The sequence below is a fragment of the Sander lucioperca genome, chromosome 18, assembly GCF_008315115.2.
Source record: "Sander lucioperca isolate FBNREF2018 chromosome 18, SLUC_FBN_1.2, whole genome shotgun sequence".
Classification (NCBI taxonomy): Eukaryota; Metazoa; Chordata; class Actinopteri; order Perciformes; family Percidae; genus Sander; species Sander lucioperca.
The window spans coordinates 21,208,739-21,225,510 of NC_050190.1; the positions used below are offsets into that span (position 1 = coordinate 21,208,739).

At 41.2% G+C, this 16,772-nt stretch overlaps 2 protein-coding genes across 2 annotated transcripts; one reads left to right on the plus strand and one right to left on the minus strand.

Moving 5' to 3' along the window:
- The first annotated feature begins 2,887 nt into the window (after nucleotides 1-2,887).
- On the plus strand, nucleotides 2,888-7,913 carry col10a1a (collagen, type X, alpha 1a). The gene is made up of 3 exons (XM_031310207.2): nucleotides 2,888-2,984; nucleotides 3,298-3,443; nucleotides 5,433-7,913. The coding sequence occupies exons 2-3, from the start codon at nucleotides 3,314-3,316 to the stop codon at nucleotides 7,265-7,267; spliced, it is 1,965 nt and encodes a 654-aa protein (XP_031166067.1). The 5' UTR covers nucleotides 2,888-2,984; nucleotides 3,298-3,313; the 3' UTR covers nucleotides 7,268-7,913.
- Nucleotides 7,914-10,864: 2,951 nt separating this feature from the next.
- Nucleotides 10,865-13,645, minus strand: marcksb (myristoylated alanine-rich protein kinase C substrate b). The gene is made up of 2 exons (XM_031310225.2): nucleotides 13,252-13,645; nucleotides 10,865-12,195 (listed from the first exon to the last, which is right to left on the minus strand). The coding sequence occupies exons 1-2, from the start codon at nucleotides 13,345-13,347 to the stop codon at nucleotides 11,614-11,616; spliced, it is 678 nt and encodes a 225-aa protein (XP_031166085.1). The 5' UTR covers nucleotides 13,348-13,645; the 3' UTR covers nucleotides 10,865-11,613.
- Between the last annotated feature and the right edge of the window lie 3,127 nt (nucleotides 13,646-16,772).

The window sequence follows — 16,772 nt, forward strand, 5'->3', positions numbered from 1 at the left end:
CTGTTCAGCTTTGCTGTGCTCTCAGGGACTTTGGGTGTGTCACATTCACAATTAGCCATGTTCTTATTTCTCTAAATGCAGTAAAAGCATTTTATGTCATATATCAAGTGTATGAAGTGACATGAAACTGAAAGCGTATTTTAAAGTGATGGTTCTCCACAATATAAGAGCAAAGCAACGTCACCGCCTTCAGCCTGAATGCTGTTAACCTAATTCCTAATGGTTATTACAATGAAGCCTGCCGACCACATCAAGCTGCTGCGGTACTGTAATGAGCTGAGCAGAGAGAGAGAGAGAGAGAGAGAGAGAGAGAGATCTGCCATGCACTTTAACAGCCTTTAATTTTGCCACTATAAGCACAAGGACACAGTGTCCTTTGCAAATGAATGCAGTGGCGTGTTTAAAAAATAAAAAAGATGCTGCCAGGTTATAAACAACATCCAAATTACACTGTTAAATCAAGTCTTCCTCAAGCCAAGGTATACTCTGGTTCAGCAATGTTTCTGTCTCTTCGTAGGCTAACATGCAGGTTATTGTTACATTGTATGCATAAAGAGTTGACTCATTATTTTCAGAAGGTCAGACTAAAACCTCTTCTGCAGTGGTCTAGCCATTTTTGAAAAACATAAACAAACAGAAATTATCTGAACCTATAAAATCCTAACTCCACCCTTTCTTGCTCTGTCATTTCAGCTAAATTTGACTACAACTGGCACAACTAGGCCTCCTCTAGGAGCACAAGCATAATGCGAATTTAAAATAATATAGTATAAATAAAAGATATCAAAACTGGGAACACATGGCAACCACAAGCAATTCAATCAAAATATGAAACTGCTGAATACTTCAAAAGTTTAAACATGATTTTGCTCAGCTGGTAAACATGCAATCAAAGTTAAAAAAGATGACTTGCATTCAAGGTTTTTTGGCACAAAAGTGATATTGCTTGAGTTGCATGTGTCGCGTGCCCATGTCATTTGACATTCCTCTATCATCACACAGCCTCAAGTAGTTAGTCTGCACCTTTGCTGTGAGCCGTCGCTCCTGTCTCGGTTACGAACAGAATTTCAAACATTTGGAAATAAAGATCACAAATTACATTATGTTTTATTTGACAGGAAGAGCAAACTTAAACAATGATTGCCAGACATGATTAAGTGCTATAAGCCAGTGAAGGTAGCACTTTGGAAAATTGCAGATAATTCAGTCTAATTTACAAAAACAAAAAAAAGAGTTCAAACAAGCTCCATGTGTTAGAATCTTTAATTATACCCCTGGTGAAAGACGCCTGTCAGAATCATTTGCTGTATAGACGCCACATATAGAAACTTGGTAAAGGCCTCAATCAGGCATCATCCTTTCTGCAAATATATACATGTTGTCAACAATATGTATATACATTATAAGAACACAGAAAGATGTGCCATAAATGGTCCTATGTTGTGTAAGATTCTAGGATGGGATACAGAGTACCCTACACATCGTGTATAGCGACTTGTGTGTTTGAGAACATGTGATTATTTGGGTGTATGCATTTCCTATGTGGCCAGGCTGAAATTGAGAAATTATAGTTGGAGGATCTCAAAGTAAGCAAGGCAAGGTGGAGGGTGAGGGAGGATAATACTGGAGGATAGCACTGATTGAGGAAATACAACATCATGACAGAAACTATCTGTAATTGTAGGAATAGGCCTGAAACCTCTGATGATGTACTCAGGGAACCAAAAATAACAAGTGACCACATGGGCATGGCCCCTTCTATGCAGCAGCAGCAGCGGCAGCAGCAGCAGCAGCAGCAGCAGCAGCAGTAGCTTGCTCCTGGAGCAGTGCTGTACAACAGTAAAACCTGCCCTCTGGTGTCCAAACATCCATACTGCATATGAGGGCACACTGGGTTACATTCACAAGACTGCACAGAAACAAGCCCAAATGTATTTTCCAGCGGCTCCTTATATAGTTTTATTAGCTGTTTTGAGGGTGACACACTTCAAAAAAATACACAAATTAAGAAAAAGTGTTCATACTGAAATAGAGACTGAAATCAAGGCCACTTTGTCCTCCATTAGCCACAATGATAAGCTGACCAAATAATACCCAGGAAGTGTACACAACTAAATATATAAATGAAAAACAAAATATCTGAATACCTTATGATACATATGGAATAAACATCCTTATTTGCTTTACATCTAAGGTAACTAAAATCTCCATTACCTTCCATGGCACTCTGGACAACCTTTCCCCACCATTTCCCTTGTTTATCTTATCATGGCAGGCGTGGAGGTGCCCACAGACAGTCAGGAAAGGTAAAGGCGAGTCTCTGCCAGCCGGCTGGACAAAATGTATATTTGCAGATGTGTCTGGTACTGTACATCCTCAATGCAAGCTTTGTGAAACAACACAGGTGCCACTGCAAATCTAATGTTTTTTTATAGATGTGTTTTTCACTATTTTCAGACGTTGTCATATTTATACAGGGGGTCTTATAAACATTCAGAAAGACAAACATGTCCTGAGCATTAAAACATTTTTTTGCTGAAAAACTGGTAATATAAGTGTATCAAGAAAATGAAAATGCAAAGGTGTTACAGATTAAGTTTATTCCTCCCACAAAGCTTGTTTGTGTTCTTTGTATTTGTTTATCTTTGCTTTGTACATGATTATTTTCTAGTTCAGAAGAAGACTGAAATAAGTGATAATCATGTGTCTGGATATTCAAGACATGGAGGCACCCTGATGTGACATGCCCGCTTTGGGCAGATCTGTCTGCTAATTACAGCCTAGCTCTGAGGAGGGAGGTACTTGCATGGTGGGGGCTTTTTTTTTTTTTTTTTAAATTATGCGAGGGGTAGATATGGTATAAATACCCACATCATTGTACTGTGAGGCAGCATATCCTCAGTTGTGCTCCTACCCTAAGGATATACAGCAGTACCAGGAGCTCACTGGTGCTGAGGAGATTGTTTTTACCCCCTCTGGACCTGGTATGTGTGTTTTCTCTTCCTTTCTAAACAGCTCTATCTCTGGATGAGTGTAGTGATCATGTAGGCTTAGTCTAGGCCTTGAGTTGTTCATATGGCAGGCTGGGAAAGGGTGGCAGCTTTTGGCTGTCTTGGAGCATCCCTTGTGTTATTCAAAGAGTCCTGAAGGACGGCTGAATCAAAAATTGAAATTTGCACATGTACACTTATCTGAGAAAGTTTTTTTAGCTAGAGAGACTTAGAGAAAAAAAGTGCCTGCTGACACTTTGTACCTTAAGAGTGTTTGTCCTGACTGTCTCATTTGTTCCCTTTGCAGATTTAACTTTGACAAGATGGACCTACGAGTAGCATGCATCTTCCTCCTCATGGTGGCCCTGGCAGCAGCCCATGGGAAGGGGTATGTGGTGAAGAAAGTGGTGAAGGCCGCCCCTCAGTACGAGCCCTACTCTGTGAAGAGCCATGGTAAGAAAACACATCCTCCTGCTCTCTATACAGTCTGTTTTTACAATAGAACACGCTAGCACTTCTCCGGTTTTTGTTAAGTCTGTCCTCACAAAAGTTGTCAGATTTTCTTTAAAGAAGGATCTTTACCTGAGCAGCATTTTGTGACAATATTGGCTTACCTTTGAATCTTCAGCTAGCTAACTAGCATCTTTGTTGTGGCAAATTGGAGCAGCATAAGCAGTCAGATGGATGCTGGCCACAGCCAGCTGCACTTTACTCTGAAAACTAAACTCCACCTTGCTCTGGAACTGCCTTGTGCTCTGATTGGCTGCAACAGAGTGCATGCTTCTCCAGTCACATTTAGATCTGTGATTGGCATAACAACGCTTATTTACTCAGTGCAGAGCTTTGCAGTTTTCGTTTTCTCAAATTTATAGGATTTAAAACATGCACCTAACTTAAGTGTTTTTTCCTAGTTGTTTATAGTTTAATTTATTGGTTCTTTTATTCAGCCAAGGCAATCACATTAGCAACATTTTTTCTTTTTTATTAAAATGATTTGGGGACTTTCTGATTTTGTGATCATGATGGTTGACATGATAGACACAATATAAATACTTTTTTAAACTGCCTTTGATAACTATCTGGTACAAAATATCCATTGCATGAGCAGAAATTCAGAGGAATCACTTGTGTTTTGTTTTCTGGAGCATAACGTTGTGAGAATGTTGTTTTCAATACTTTTAGTGTATCTCATTTTAGTCCTTTTAGCTGTAAATGTTGCCTGTTCATTTGCTTTCAGTCACTCATGCTAGTCAATTCACATTTCAGTTAATTTCTCCATTCCTCAAAACACAAAAAAGATCATCATTTCTAGTATATTCAGAGATACTGTATACTGCACTTTAAAAATGTTAATTATGGTGTGGTCTTGAGTGTTTGCTAAAATGCAATATACAATATGAAATGTTGCTTTTTGTGTGAATCAACATACTATTTTTATTTGAGAAAGTAGCTATTAGTGAATTATTTTTAGTTTGACACTGACAATTACAGTCCAGTCACCCAGCAGTGCGGTTTTTTGGGGTGTGCCTGCTTTACACAGAAGTAGAAACATCTGTTTGGCTTTATCCAAATTGGGCTATACAGTTAGCCAAGGAGCGAGCCTTTTGTACTCAAACACATGTGACCACATTAAGGCAGCAAATAAAAAATTGCTCCCTCTCATATAGATCTACTGTTTGACAAACAAGTCACAAACTGTCTCTTAAAGCTATTTGATCTGCACAGTATACAAATGCTATTAAACATATTATTTAAAACAAATTATAAAAAAAGAAAAAGAAAGCAGAGACAAATCTATCTAGTCTATATTTATTTTAAAGGATTTGCAAGTTCAAGAAGGATTTTTTTTAAACTGTGCCATTGAAACAGCACAATGCACTCAAACTTCAAAACTACAACATTGGTTCCTGGGGATAAAACTTGCTCCACCTCCAGGAATCAAATATCATTGAATTTGGACCAATCAGTAAATTATTTTTAAATGCATCCACCATTTTTATCTTTATGATGAAAGACACAAGAGCAATGAATGAGAGCAACATTCATGTGAGCATTTTCCTTAAAATGTGTTCATCTCACATTTGATTGATGAACAACCATGTTTCTTGTCAACAAGATACTACCATTCGTAGTAGTACTACTCAGATCTGACAGCTGTGCAGTTCATCAATGTTCTTGTACTTTTTGTCACTTGAATGGGATGTAATTAGAGGTACTAGAGATACTAGACCTTGTATTTTAAGATTTTGTTGTACTGTATGAATATGATGCACAGACTATAGGTAACAATGTCATACAAAAACTAAATAAGAGGTTTTGAAATGTACTCTTAAAATATTTATATTAGTCCACACTGTAACCCTGAGTAGTTATAATGATTTTAGTACTTTTTAGTTCTTGTTGTGGTGGTACTGATGATGGACTCTGTTTCACTCATCACAGTGGTGTCAGTGGCAGGTGAGCCTGGTGCTCCAGGTGAGCCTGGCCCTGAGGGACCTGCTGGCCCTCCTGGCCCCCCAGGTGAGGACGCCGTAGGTCTGCCTGGAGCCCAAGGACCTCCTGGACCTCCTGGAGCTCCTGGACGCTCCATTGCTGGCAAACCTGGATCCCCAGGTGGACCTGGCAAACCTGGCAGCGATGGAGCACCTGGTGCCAAGGGAGACACCGGAGCCACTGGCCCTCAGGGACCAAGGGGAGTCCCTGGATCCGCTGGAAGCCCTGGACCCGCTGGCCTCTCTGCTACTGGCAAGCCTGGACCTTCAGGTCTTCCTGGAGCAATGGGACCTAGAGGAGAGCCTGGTCTGAAAGGACATCCAGGTGTACCTGGTCTGCCAGGTGCTAAGGGTGATAGAGGGGTGGGAGTTCAAGGACCTCAGGGTGAGACAGGACCTGAAGGACCTGTGGGCGCACCTGGACAACCAGGTGAGGCTGGAGTTGGAAAGCCAGGAAAACCAGGTTTGGACGGTGAGCCAGGAGAGTCAGGTAGCCCAGGTAAGGATGGTGCCGCAGGTCCTATGGGACCACAGGGACCTAAGGGACACACTGGTGCCCCAGGTGTAGGTATGCCAGGTAAACCAGGTGAGAACGGTGCCCCAGGTCTGCCTGGTGCAGTTGGCCCTAAAGGCCATCAGGGACCTGCTGGAGCCACTGGTGCCCCTGGAGTTCCCGGATATGGAAAGCCAGGTGCAAATGGAGAGAAGGGAGAGAGGGGAGCTACAGGTAGCCCAGGTGCTACAGGTGCAAAGGGTGAGCAAGGTCCAACCGGATATACCGGTGCTACTGGCCCAACTGGCCCCACTGGTCCTGCTGGACCTCAGGGTGCAATAGGATTCCCTGGTGAGCCCGGTGCTGCTGGCTCTAAAGGTGACACAGGTGCAACTGGAGCTCAAGGACCTAAGGGAAACAAGGGAGATCAGGGAGCACAGGGTTTCGCAGGCAAGCAGGGTTATCCAGGCGCAGCTGGTCCTCCTGGGCCCAGAGGAGCAACTGGGCCCACAGGTGACAAAGGTCATACAGGTGCCCCAGGTACCCCAGGTGCCCCAGGTATTCCAGGCCCTGCTGGACCCAAAGGTCATCCCGGCCGTGCAGGTGAGCAAGGTGCTTCTGGTTCTGATGGCGCTCCAGGTCCCAGAGGACCTGCTGGGCCTCAAGGTCCCGCAGGTGCTCCCGGCCTTAAGGGACACCCAGGTCTTCCTGGTCCTTCCGGCCCTGCTGGTTTGGCTGCTAAGGGTATCCCTGGACCTCAGGGTCCCCCTGGTGCGCCCGGTCAGGATGGTGCTGATGGACCGATGGGCCCAGCTGGCCCTGCTGGTCCCCCTGGTCCTCCTGGTGAGGTTGTGTTTGAGAAAGGCATGGGAATGAGTGAGGTTATGGTCAAGTCCCCCATGTCTGCTTTTACTGCATCTCTGATCACCCCCTACCCTGCTGCTGGCAGCCCCATTAAGTTTGACCAGATTGTGTACAATGCTGAGAATCACTATGACCCTGAATCTGGCATTTTCACTTGCCAGGTTCCTGGAGTTTACTATTTCTCCTACAGCATCCATGTTAATGGAGCTCATGCCCTGGTGGCTCTGTACAAGAACGGCCAGCCTGTTATGTTCAGTTATGATGAGTATAGCAAGGGCTTCCTGGACCAGATGTCCGGTAGTGCTGTCCTCTTGCTTGATGAGCAGGACACAGTCTACGTCCAGATCCCCGACGATGAGGCCAATGGTGTCTTTGCCGCTGAGAATGTCCACTGCTCTTTCTCTGGTTTCCTCATTGCTTCAACGTGATCAATGATACAGTAGTTCCCAAAAGCCAACCAACTAAATTTGCAATCTATTTCTCAAACTAAAGTAAACTCCCTGTTCATTTTTTCCTCAACCAAGCAGACAGGTAGTTCACCCTTTTTTTTGAAGAATAGTAGCATCTCGACTTGAAAACTACAAGAAATAGGTGCTAAGAAGAAGGAAAACTAATTTATGAAAACAGGTGATCAGGGATGGGGGAAGCAATCCACCAGTGAGCTTTTGTAATGGAGACAGACAGCATGTGAAATTGAGATGTTGTAACTGTGTTGTGTCCTGACTTTTTCTTTTTCCACTCTATTCCTTTAATACTGAGTTCAACTGGTGATTCTTAATTTAGTGTTTGTCTGTTTTTTTTGTTTTTTTTTGTACCTGCTTGTTTTTGTCTGGGTGACCAATAATCTTATTAATTAAAAGTACACAAATACTTTCTGTGCAACATGTTGTAACTGTTATGCTTGTATGTGACTTGAATATTGTGAAATGGTAATGGTCAAATTGACCGTTATGATGAAATAAGTCACTACAATACTGACATGCAAACACAAACTACCAGCAACATCGTTATATCCCTGAACATGCATTATGTCATGTAAAGCATTATGACCAAAATAAAAGATGTCTAAACAAATGTTTGTCTCAGAAGAACTTCTTTTTTAAATGAACACAAATAGTTGTGAACATTTTATTAAATATCCTATAGACAAATTACAGTTTGTACTTGAAGGTGCATATAAAATAATACAAAGAGTATTGGATCTTAATTAATCAATTACACACACCAGGGATGTATTATAAGAACATACACATACAAGGCCCTCCTGCTTGTATCAGGTTTTGGTTATCTATTTGCTGATCAAGTTGCCTTTATCCTAACATCACTTCCTGTCAATAATTACATAAAATATCTCTAAATGCAATCAAAACTATACATTCATGCTCAATGTGCCCTGGGCGCACGCCTTACAATACTATCAAAATGTGCAAATGAAAATATACACAATTTCTTTTACATTTACGCTGTTATATCATTATTTCGACTTTGTTCCACATGTAGTATATGTTACAGCGAAGTAACACATTTCGGGTGGCTATAGATCTGACAGGATATGGATGTACATCAGCAATGGCGCTGGATTACATCCATGGATGTATTATACTATAATAATACTTATAGGACCCATATGTTATAGATCCCATAGACTATTACCGCTAGTGCATTTGGAGATCTATAGAAATTCTCTATTTGGTCGACACACTCACTCTACTGCATTCTGGGAGTCAAAATGGCGATGAACAACATCCAATTTCATTCCGAAAAAAGGTATATATAACCGTTTATGTTTTGATTTATCATTTTTAATTTATTGTACAAAGGTTCCAAGAAGACACAGCCGTTCAAGGCAGTATTACCGAGCTTCTGTAAGGCCTTCGATCTTAAGGGAGCACTTGTTGGAAAGAGGAAGCTTTAAACTTCCAGGCAAAAAAGTGTAAGCTGCTATAAAGCAAGTTGTTGTGGTTGTTGTTGTTGTTGTTGTTGTTGTTGTGTATGTTGTTTTGCGTAAGGCCTACAATTGCAAGAGAGGCCTCCTTGAAATGCTGCAGATGCTAGGCTCCCGTATGGAAAAAAGATAAGTCTCTACACACACACACACACACACATATATATATATATATATAGAATAATGCCCCTCTCGTAGGCACCCATAAGTGGATGTCGGTATAGTGAAACACAGTTGTAACAATATAATATCTTCACAGAAGCTATAATTCTGACAAATACTGTACAGTAATTAACACTAAAACTACATTATACTGTAGTGTGCTATAAACCACCTATTAAATGTGTGTATGCTGCTAATATGAGTAGTATGCATGAATTTCTCCCCACATGATGGCCACTGGTTGCCTGCTTAGGAGCCAAAGTTTACAAATGCTACTCTACCGTGCAAGTCTGAATATGGGTGTGCTGAAAATAGTTAGCATGTGGGATAGTGGACAGGGATGGTACTGTGGCAGGGCAGCGGCTGTTTGATCTTCTCTGGGAGAGAGCGAGGAGGTGGTTAGGTGAGGGGCCCCGAGGGACAGAAGAGAGAGGAAGCTAGTTGAAGGAAACCGCCGGGGATTGCCATCTGACGGGACCGCCATTCACAGACGGGGTTGCGGTTGGTGCATGAGGTGGGACAGACAGGAACACCGATGGAGCACTGCCTCTGGTTGACTCCACAAGCCACACTCCAAAATTATCTGTTGCACTCAAAGATATATTTTAGTTTTTTAGCAGGCTCACCTGTCTGTATTTATTTGTAGCCTATGTATCTAAACGCATGTGTATCCATTTGTCTAGGAAGAAGCTAACAAAGGAAAGAAGAACCTGAAGACACTTTGAGGAAGATGGAGAGTGGTGTGTGGCACTATGGGATACTGCATGTGAGGCACAGTGGGGGCCAAAATGGGCAGCAAATCCAGACCACTATGGACACACAGACCAGGAAGCAGAAATAGAAATATTATTTGTAAAACACACCCTTCTTGCGGTTGCCAAAGCTGCAGTACTCTGGGTTAAACTGGGTGCTAAGGAAATAGAGGGTTTGAAAATGAGCATGGGTGCAGATGTGGGTGACTAAAAACACCCTGGAGAAGCTTTCAGCAATTGTCTACTCTTAAAACGATTCTGGTGTTTTTATGGGCTTTGGTAGAAGGAATCCCAACATGTCGATGGTTAGCGCGGGCATCAGTTAGGTATGTGCTGCAGTTGTTTGCTGTAGATACTTAAAATCTAGACGCTGAATTTTTTTGGGTTTTAAATACTATGATTTATGGTGCAAAGCCAGCGGCTAAAAACTTAACCCGAATCCCATCACATAATTACGTTGTTGCTGTTCAAGTAAATCAGTAATTTCCTAAAAAATACTGCAGGGCAGTGAGCACATCAATTTCTCTCTTTGCCAATTAGGCTGGATTAGAGAAAGAAAGATGCTCGTGATGATCACATGCCGACTGCGGTGTCATTGCTTCTGCTTCGATTCAATGACTTAACTTGATTGCAATGAGATTTGTTTTTGTCTAAATGTATTTACTCTACAAAAAGTTGCCTTTTCCATGTTAGAGGATGCGTAGAAGGTTATCTTCTGCTGTGATTAATATGACAATCTGCTGAAGAATTTAACTGTGCTCCAATTGATTGGTTTTCCTCCAAATGTGAGATGCCATCTTAATTGTAAGTATTATGAGATTCCCAATAGATTTAAAAATGCTATATTGCTATAAATGCTCTAATTTCTCCTATAGTGCACCACACGAGGGTGCTGTAAAGCAAAGACTCAATGTGTGCATTCTTTCCTCCAGTAGCTGATCTAAGTCACACAACCTGGGTTAACAGATTGGTATTTAATGCTAAACATAAATAAATGAGCTCAGTATGCCACTTCATTCCTTTAGTCTTCATCAGTGAAGTTTGTAGGTAATGTTACATTCCACATTGAATAAGGTGAAGCCTCATTTTAAGGATTGCATCCAAAACCCTGAATGTGTGTGCTTTATTGTGTAGATTTCAAGTAGTCACCACAGCTTGATGCAAAATTTGCTTAAAACATCTCCCAATTTTATTCAATCTTACAAATGGTGAAAAACAAGAAAAACTTCATTTACAATGGGTAATCTGTTAAAAACTTCAGTCATTTAGGTACATCTCAGTCATAAAACCAGTAATATCAAAGTCTATACAACGTGCATTACTACAGAGTTTTGAAATGGTGGAATCTAATGAAAAGTGATGAGCACCTAGCGTTTTGACAGTTAACTAAATCTACTTCATTCAGGAATGCTTGTGTCCACAGGAGCGTCGAGTTTAAGAGTTGTAAACAACTGTGCACTGCAAAGACAACATTTAAGACTTGGTTCAGGACTTTCCCTTTAAATATCACAATGTGTCAAATCTTGCAGACACAGCTTTAGCTGCTACATCCAATTGCCCAGCACCAAATACTTGGATAAAATATGTCAAATTCAGCAACGTGTCAACAGTCATGGTTTCATGTAGAAAAAAAGAAAAAAAAAAAAAAAAAACACATTCACACTCACATTCACACTCACCCAACGTCACACATACAAGCACCAATGAGCAGTGAGGAAGCGGCACACTCTCTAGTACACCTCCAGCCCATCACTGCCAAGGACCTTGCAGTCATTATGGATGAGATGGTTGCAGAATAGTAAACAAAACACCAACAAAAAAATGAACAAAACAAATCCCTGGTTTTAGACAAGTCCTCGCATTCCTTCAGACGGGCTCCGTCGCCTCCTTCATTCCGGTGTCTGGTTCAGCAGGATTACTCAGCCGTTGCCTCTGGACTGGCTGCCGTCTCTGGTTCAGTAGGTGAAGCTTCAGCGGGTTTCTCCTCTGCTCCTTCTGCTGCTGCTGCTGCTGGTTCTTCTGCCTTCACCTCTTCCTCAGCCTTTGGCTCCTCAGCTTCAGCCTCCTTGGCTCCCTCCTCAGCAGCCTCAGCTGGTTTGGCCTCCTCAGCGGCTGCTTCCTCTGATGCCGCCTTCTCTCCCTCGGCTGGTTCTGCAGCTGCTCCTTCTTCCTCCTCTACTGCCTCCTCAGACTCTTTCTTGGTCTTCTTAAACGAGAAGCCGCTGAGCTTAAAGGAGGGTTTCTTGAAGGCGAAACGCTTCTTCTTCTGCTTGCCGTCTTCGCTGCTGGATGGAGTGCCTTCCTCCGGCTTGGCAGAAGCCTCTCCGTTTGTGGCAGCGGGCTCCTTCTCGCCAGTGGCCTCAACAACCTCTACTTTCTCGCCTTCTTCTTTTGGCGCCTCCTCAGTGGGAGTGCTGCCATTGGCCTGAACATCAGCTTTGTTGGCCTCCTCTGCAGCTGGAGAGGCATCCCCGTTGGTCTTGGCGTGGCCATTCTCCTGAAAAGGAAAAAAAAAAAATGTAATTCTTGAACATGTAAATCTCCATGGTTGCTTAAGTGAAAAGCAGTTAAGACTTTGATGATCTGTAATCATGCATCTGCGGCTGACACTAGACAACATATGAACATGTGTGTGCAAAGACTACCTCCTGCAAAATCTGGCATGCTGTGGAATTTAATCAAATGCAATGACTAGTAGTAACCAGTAGGAAAATTGTCCTAAAACTGCAGCAACATCTGTTACTAGGAGAGTGACGACAGATATGTGGCTTTCAGAGGTAGGCTAGTACGTTAGACCGCAGTACCGCTGGGATCCGCTAGGTGCCATTCAGTGTGGAGCCAATGGATACGACATAGGAATTTTGGGATTTTTCCCCATCTTTTGATTACATGTGTAGTCAAAAAATGTGTTTTATTTTAATTTTAATACACTGCCCTCATCACACACTGTGCTTTTTTTTAAATAATTGGTTGATTTTTTGGGTTGCGTTTGAACAAAAACGTGGCTCCTTTCTTGAAATCTGGCAACAAAGGCGTGGTATCTTTTTTTTTTTTTTTTTTAAAATGGCCATGCCACAGTGAGAGCGGCCACAAAAACCTCCGTTACACACATTTCAACCAAATGAATTAAAAACAGCCGCTATTTTTAAAAGGAAGCTAAAGCCTCAAAGTAATGCATAGCCTATAATAAATTAAAAAAAATGCCAAATGTTGAATTAATTGTTAAATATTATTTAATAAACTAAATATGAAGCAGATTAGTTGTGCAGCCTGATATTCATATCCAAAAGATTTAAATACGCCTGTATCAAATTAAAGCATTTTAAAATAAAACGCATCAATTATGAACAATGTTGCGTTGTAAAAAAAGATACAATTGTAACAATGCACTCGCCGGTATAAATGGATACATGTGGCCACTTTCCCTGAATGCCGGTGAGCGTGGGGATGCGCTACAGGGAACATGGAGCACGCCATTGAGGCAACACATTGCTAAAACCAGACAAATACCGTTTGAGCAATTAAGACTTACTATAACTAAAATGGAATTTACCTGTCCGTTTGTCTTTGCTGCAACAGCTGCACCTTCTGCTGGCGTTTCTACCGCAGCTTCCTCTTTTCCAGCGGTTTTGGAAATTTGTGCTCCCATGCTTTTGGTGCAACAAAGGAACCCAACCGATCAAATGAATGAACAAAGACCGCAAGCTTCCTTCCCAAAAATTCAAGTCAAGCGCCGACACCTCCTTTTCCAACCGAAGCCGATGAATCAGGCCGAAACCGAAATGACCGCAAAGGGACGTGTGAGACCTTGCAAAACTGTTGCAAAGATGCAAAAGAAAATCGAATTCTTAAATTTTTTTTCTCGAGCAGAGTTTGTAAACGGAGAAATTGGCCCAGCCGCAAATGAGATGCGGAGTACAACGCCCAAGTCCACCGATGAATGGGCAATGAGGCTATGACGACACAGCCAACCCATCACCACCAATCACAAGTCCGAAATCCAACGAGTGGGGGGGGGGTCATGGAGTGGGGGCCATGGACAATAGCAGAGACACAACAACATGGCCAATAACTTGTTTTATATCCATTTTAGAGTGCAAAAACGTGATTTTATTTGACTGAAACAACGACTGAGATTGTATAGAGCTTTACAGTGTCTAGCAGATGTAACTAGACGCTGATTCCAAGGAGGGAATGTCCCAGGAATATTTGATAATCCCATACTAAAATAAACAAAAAGGGCCAAGATTAGTTTTAAAAGGTAGGTCGACGTTCAATTTAGAAATATTAATTGTCACCACTGGCAAATATTTTCAAATATCTTTCATTTCTTAATACGGCATCATCTACAAGAGCATTTTTATTTTTTTTTTTAAAAGGCCTACTTATACAATAATGTACAGTATAATATGCAATAATATAGCCTACAACATTATTTTATATTTTTTGTAGATTGTAAAACGTCGCTCATATTTTTAACGTAATTTAGAGTTATTTCTGGATATACAAAGCTGCAACAAATATGGCCTTGTATGGACTTTTAAATTGATAAGCAAGTGCCAAAACAACAGCATGTTTGGACAGCTGAGCTGAGAAAGCACTGCCCAGCTGGTTTCATGTTATATCACCCTCCTGACATATGCCTCACTCAGTAAACAGACGTCTCCTGTAACTATAAGCTCACAACGGTATCCACAACTACCCTCATCCCTCTTCTTGCATAATAGGGTCTTGTCTGCTTGCTGCAGCTGGAGCATCCCAGTGACCCAGATATAATGAGAGTTTATGGCCCTCTCTGCTCCAGCAGCCTGCAGTGCTCTGACTCCACCACCAGCCACAAGTCTCCTCTCTCTGCCATCCCTGCATGACCCACATCTCCATGGTTACCAGTCCAAAATGGCTCCAAGGAAAAGGCTGCACGTCGAGGGCTTTAGCGATCATGACTCCTGGTTATGGAGAAGTAGGGTGAGAGTGAGTTCAAAACAGAGCAGACACCAGTTTGAGGATTAGGGTGACTTCTTTCACCCACCCTCCCTTCATCAGGCTAACTGGGCCACGCTCATTGTTGTGATATTCTGATTACATGCAAAGCTGTAATTATTATGGTGAGTTGCCATGAATATGTAAACCAGGGGACAAAGCCAGAAGGGCATGAAGTGGTCTTAACACCACCATGCAGCCCAGACATTCAGACATAATAATTTCACCTGTCAGGAAGATACTGTGTGTGTGTGTGTGTGTGTGTGTGTGTGTGTGTGTGTGTGTGTGTGTGTGTGTGTTTGTGTGTCTCAGCAAGATGAAAAAGGCACAAATCAACACAAAATCTTAAACAAAGGTTTCCATTAAACTGTATATCATGTCGAATTTAACCCTTTTAATAGTCCCATCCAGAGAAAAAACATTGGAACAATGGAAAAGATATCTGCATTTTTAGTTTCTTTGGGTACTAACAACAAAAATCAATTATTGATTTTTTTAATTCACCACACCTTTTTAATTGTGACCCTCTACCCAACAGTTGAGATGTCCACTTACATAATAGCCTAACTTTGTTATAAAATGGTTAACATGTCCATTTACAGTATAGTATAGTACATTTTTAACAAGAGACATTTTTAATTACTCATCTCTTTTTATGGGCAAGAGCCATGTCTAAAACCCATAAATAAAATATTTGACATTTGACATAAACATTATTTTTTTCTGATTATTTACAGTGAGATTTTTAGTAAAGACTTTGGAACTGTATTAGAAGCATCACCCAAGATACAGAACAATAACATTTCACTCATATATTTCACGTTACACAAAAAAAGACCAAACTGTTTAAAAAGCTGAATGGTCTTGAGCTGGAACAGTCAAATGCTAGATAAGTTGATTGACAGAAAATGAATAACCAACAAGTTTAAGTCGTCAAGTAAAAGTGAGAATGTACTTGTTTAATTTTTTTTCTCCATGTTTTATATCAGTGAATATTGTGTTTTGGTAATTGACTGTTGGTCGGACATGACATGATCTTGTACTCTAGGAAACTGTGACGGACATGTTTTAACAATTTTCTGACATTTTATTTTAAATGAATGGAGTTCAGAGGTCAGCATTGTGATTCATAATTGCATTCCTGAGCAGGTTTAAATCGCTGTTCATCCTTGTAAAGTATTCAAAAGTGACATATTCTGAGTGAGGGTTGTTTGCCATAATTGTTGCAATACATGTTGCATTTTGCACCCAACATGTTCTCTCAGTGGCTGAATGTTGCTGATGTTTTCATTAATACACAAAGAGACACTGTTTTCCAGTTTAAGTTGCTTGGGAAGATTCCAGTGAGAAAAGTGTATCACCTGAATATTACCTTAAATAAGAAGCTACCAAGTGATGTTTTTGCCTGTTGAATGTTAGGGTGGTACTTTTAGCCTACTCTGCTGTGCTATTATCCATGTGCCATGGAGGGCCAGTTGTCTGTTTGGGATTTTAGTTGGAGTAAAAACAAATCCACACAGACTTGTTGAATACAACAGGATAAACCAAAACATTAGACCCATAGATTCATGAATTTCTTTTGTTTCAAAAAATATATAATGGCTTTCTATAAGATGTATGATATTCTGTGTGCACTCTGTTTTTACTCACATGAAATGAAATACTTAAAATGAGAGTGTAAAGAGAGCTCTCTTCACTCGAACAAAAACAGAATATTTGCCAATCATGCTCTGTTTTTACTTTTCCCATAAACGAGGAGGTGTCCCACTATGCATTGTAATTGGAGGAAGGTGGTGTCAATCACAGCTCAGCATCAGCTGCACGCAATCACAGCTGCGTCAAGACGTCAAGAGATAAACCGGAAAAAAACGTATTTGCAGGTCAAAATAAAAGCACGAAGGTTAGTAATTTGGAATTCAGGTATTGGGAGTGCTCAGTAAAATCCTACTGATACAGTATTAGTAGAATTACTATCTAATGCATTCAGTTTTGCTTAATTTAAAAAAAAAAAACCTCTTTATTTGTGTTTTCACCTTGAAATGACTTGAGAAAAACGGTTTTACTGTGACAGGACTAACAGGGAGCTGTATATGT

Bases quoted from the DNA above. Each gene is read 5' to 3' on its own strand.
- marcksb (XM_031310225.2), bottom strand. From the start codon at position 13,347: ATGGGAGCACAAATTTCCAAAACCGCTGGAAAAGAGGAAGCTGCGGTA. The intron at 12,196-13,251 runs GTAAATTCCATT...TTTCCTTTTCAG, and splicing joins CAGCAAAGACAAACGGACAG to GAGAATGGCCACGCCAAGAC.
- col10a1a (XM_031310207.2), top strand. From the start codon at position 3,314: ATGGACCTACGAGTAGCATGCATCTTCCTCCTCATGGTGGCCCTGGCA. The intron at 3,444-5,432 runs GTAAGAAAACAC...CACTCATCACAG, and splicing joins CTACTCTGTGAAGAGCCATG to TGGTGTCAGTGGCAGGTGAG.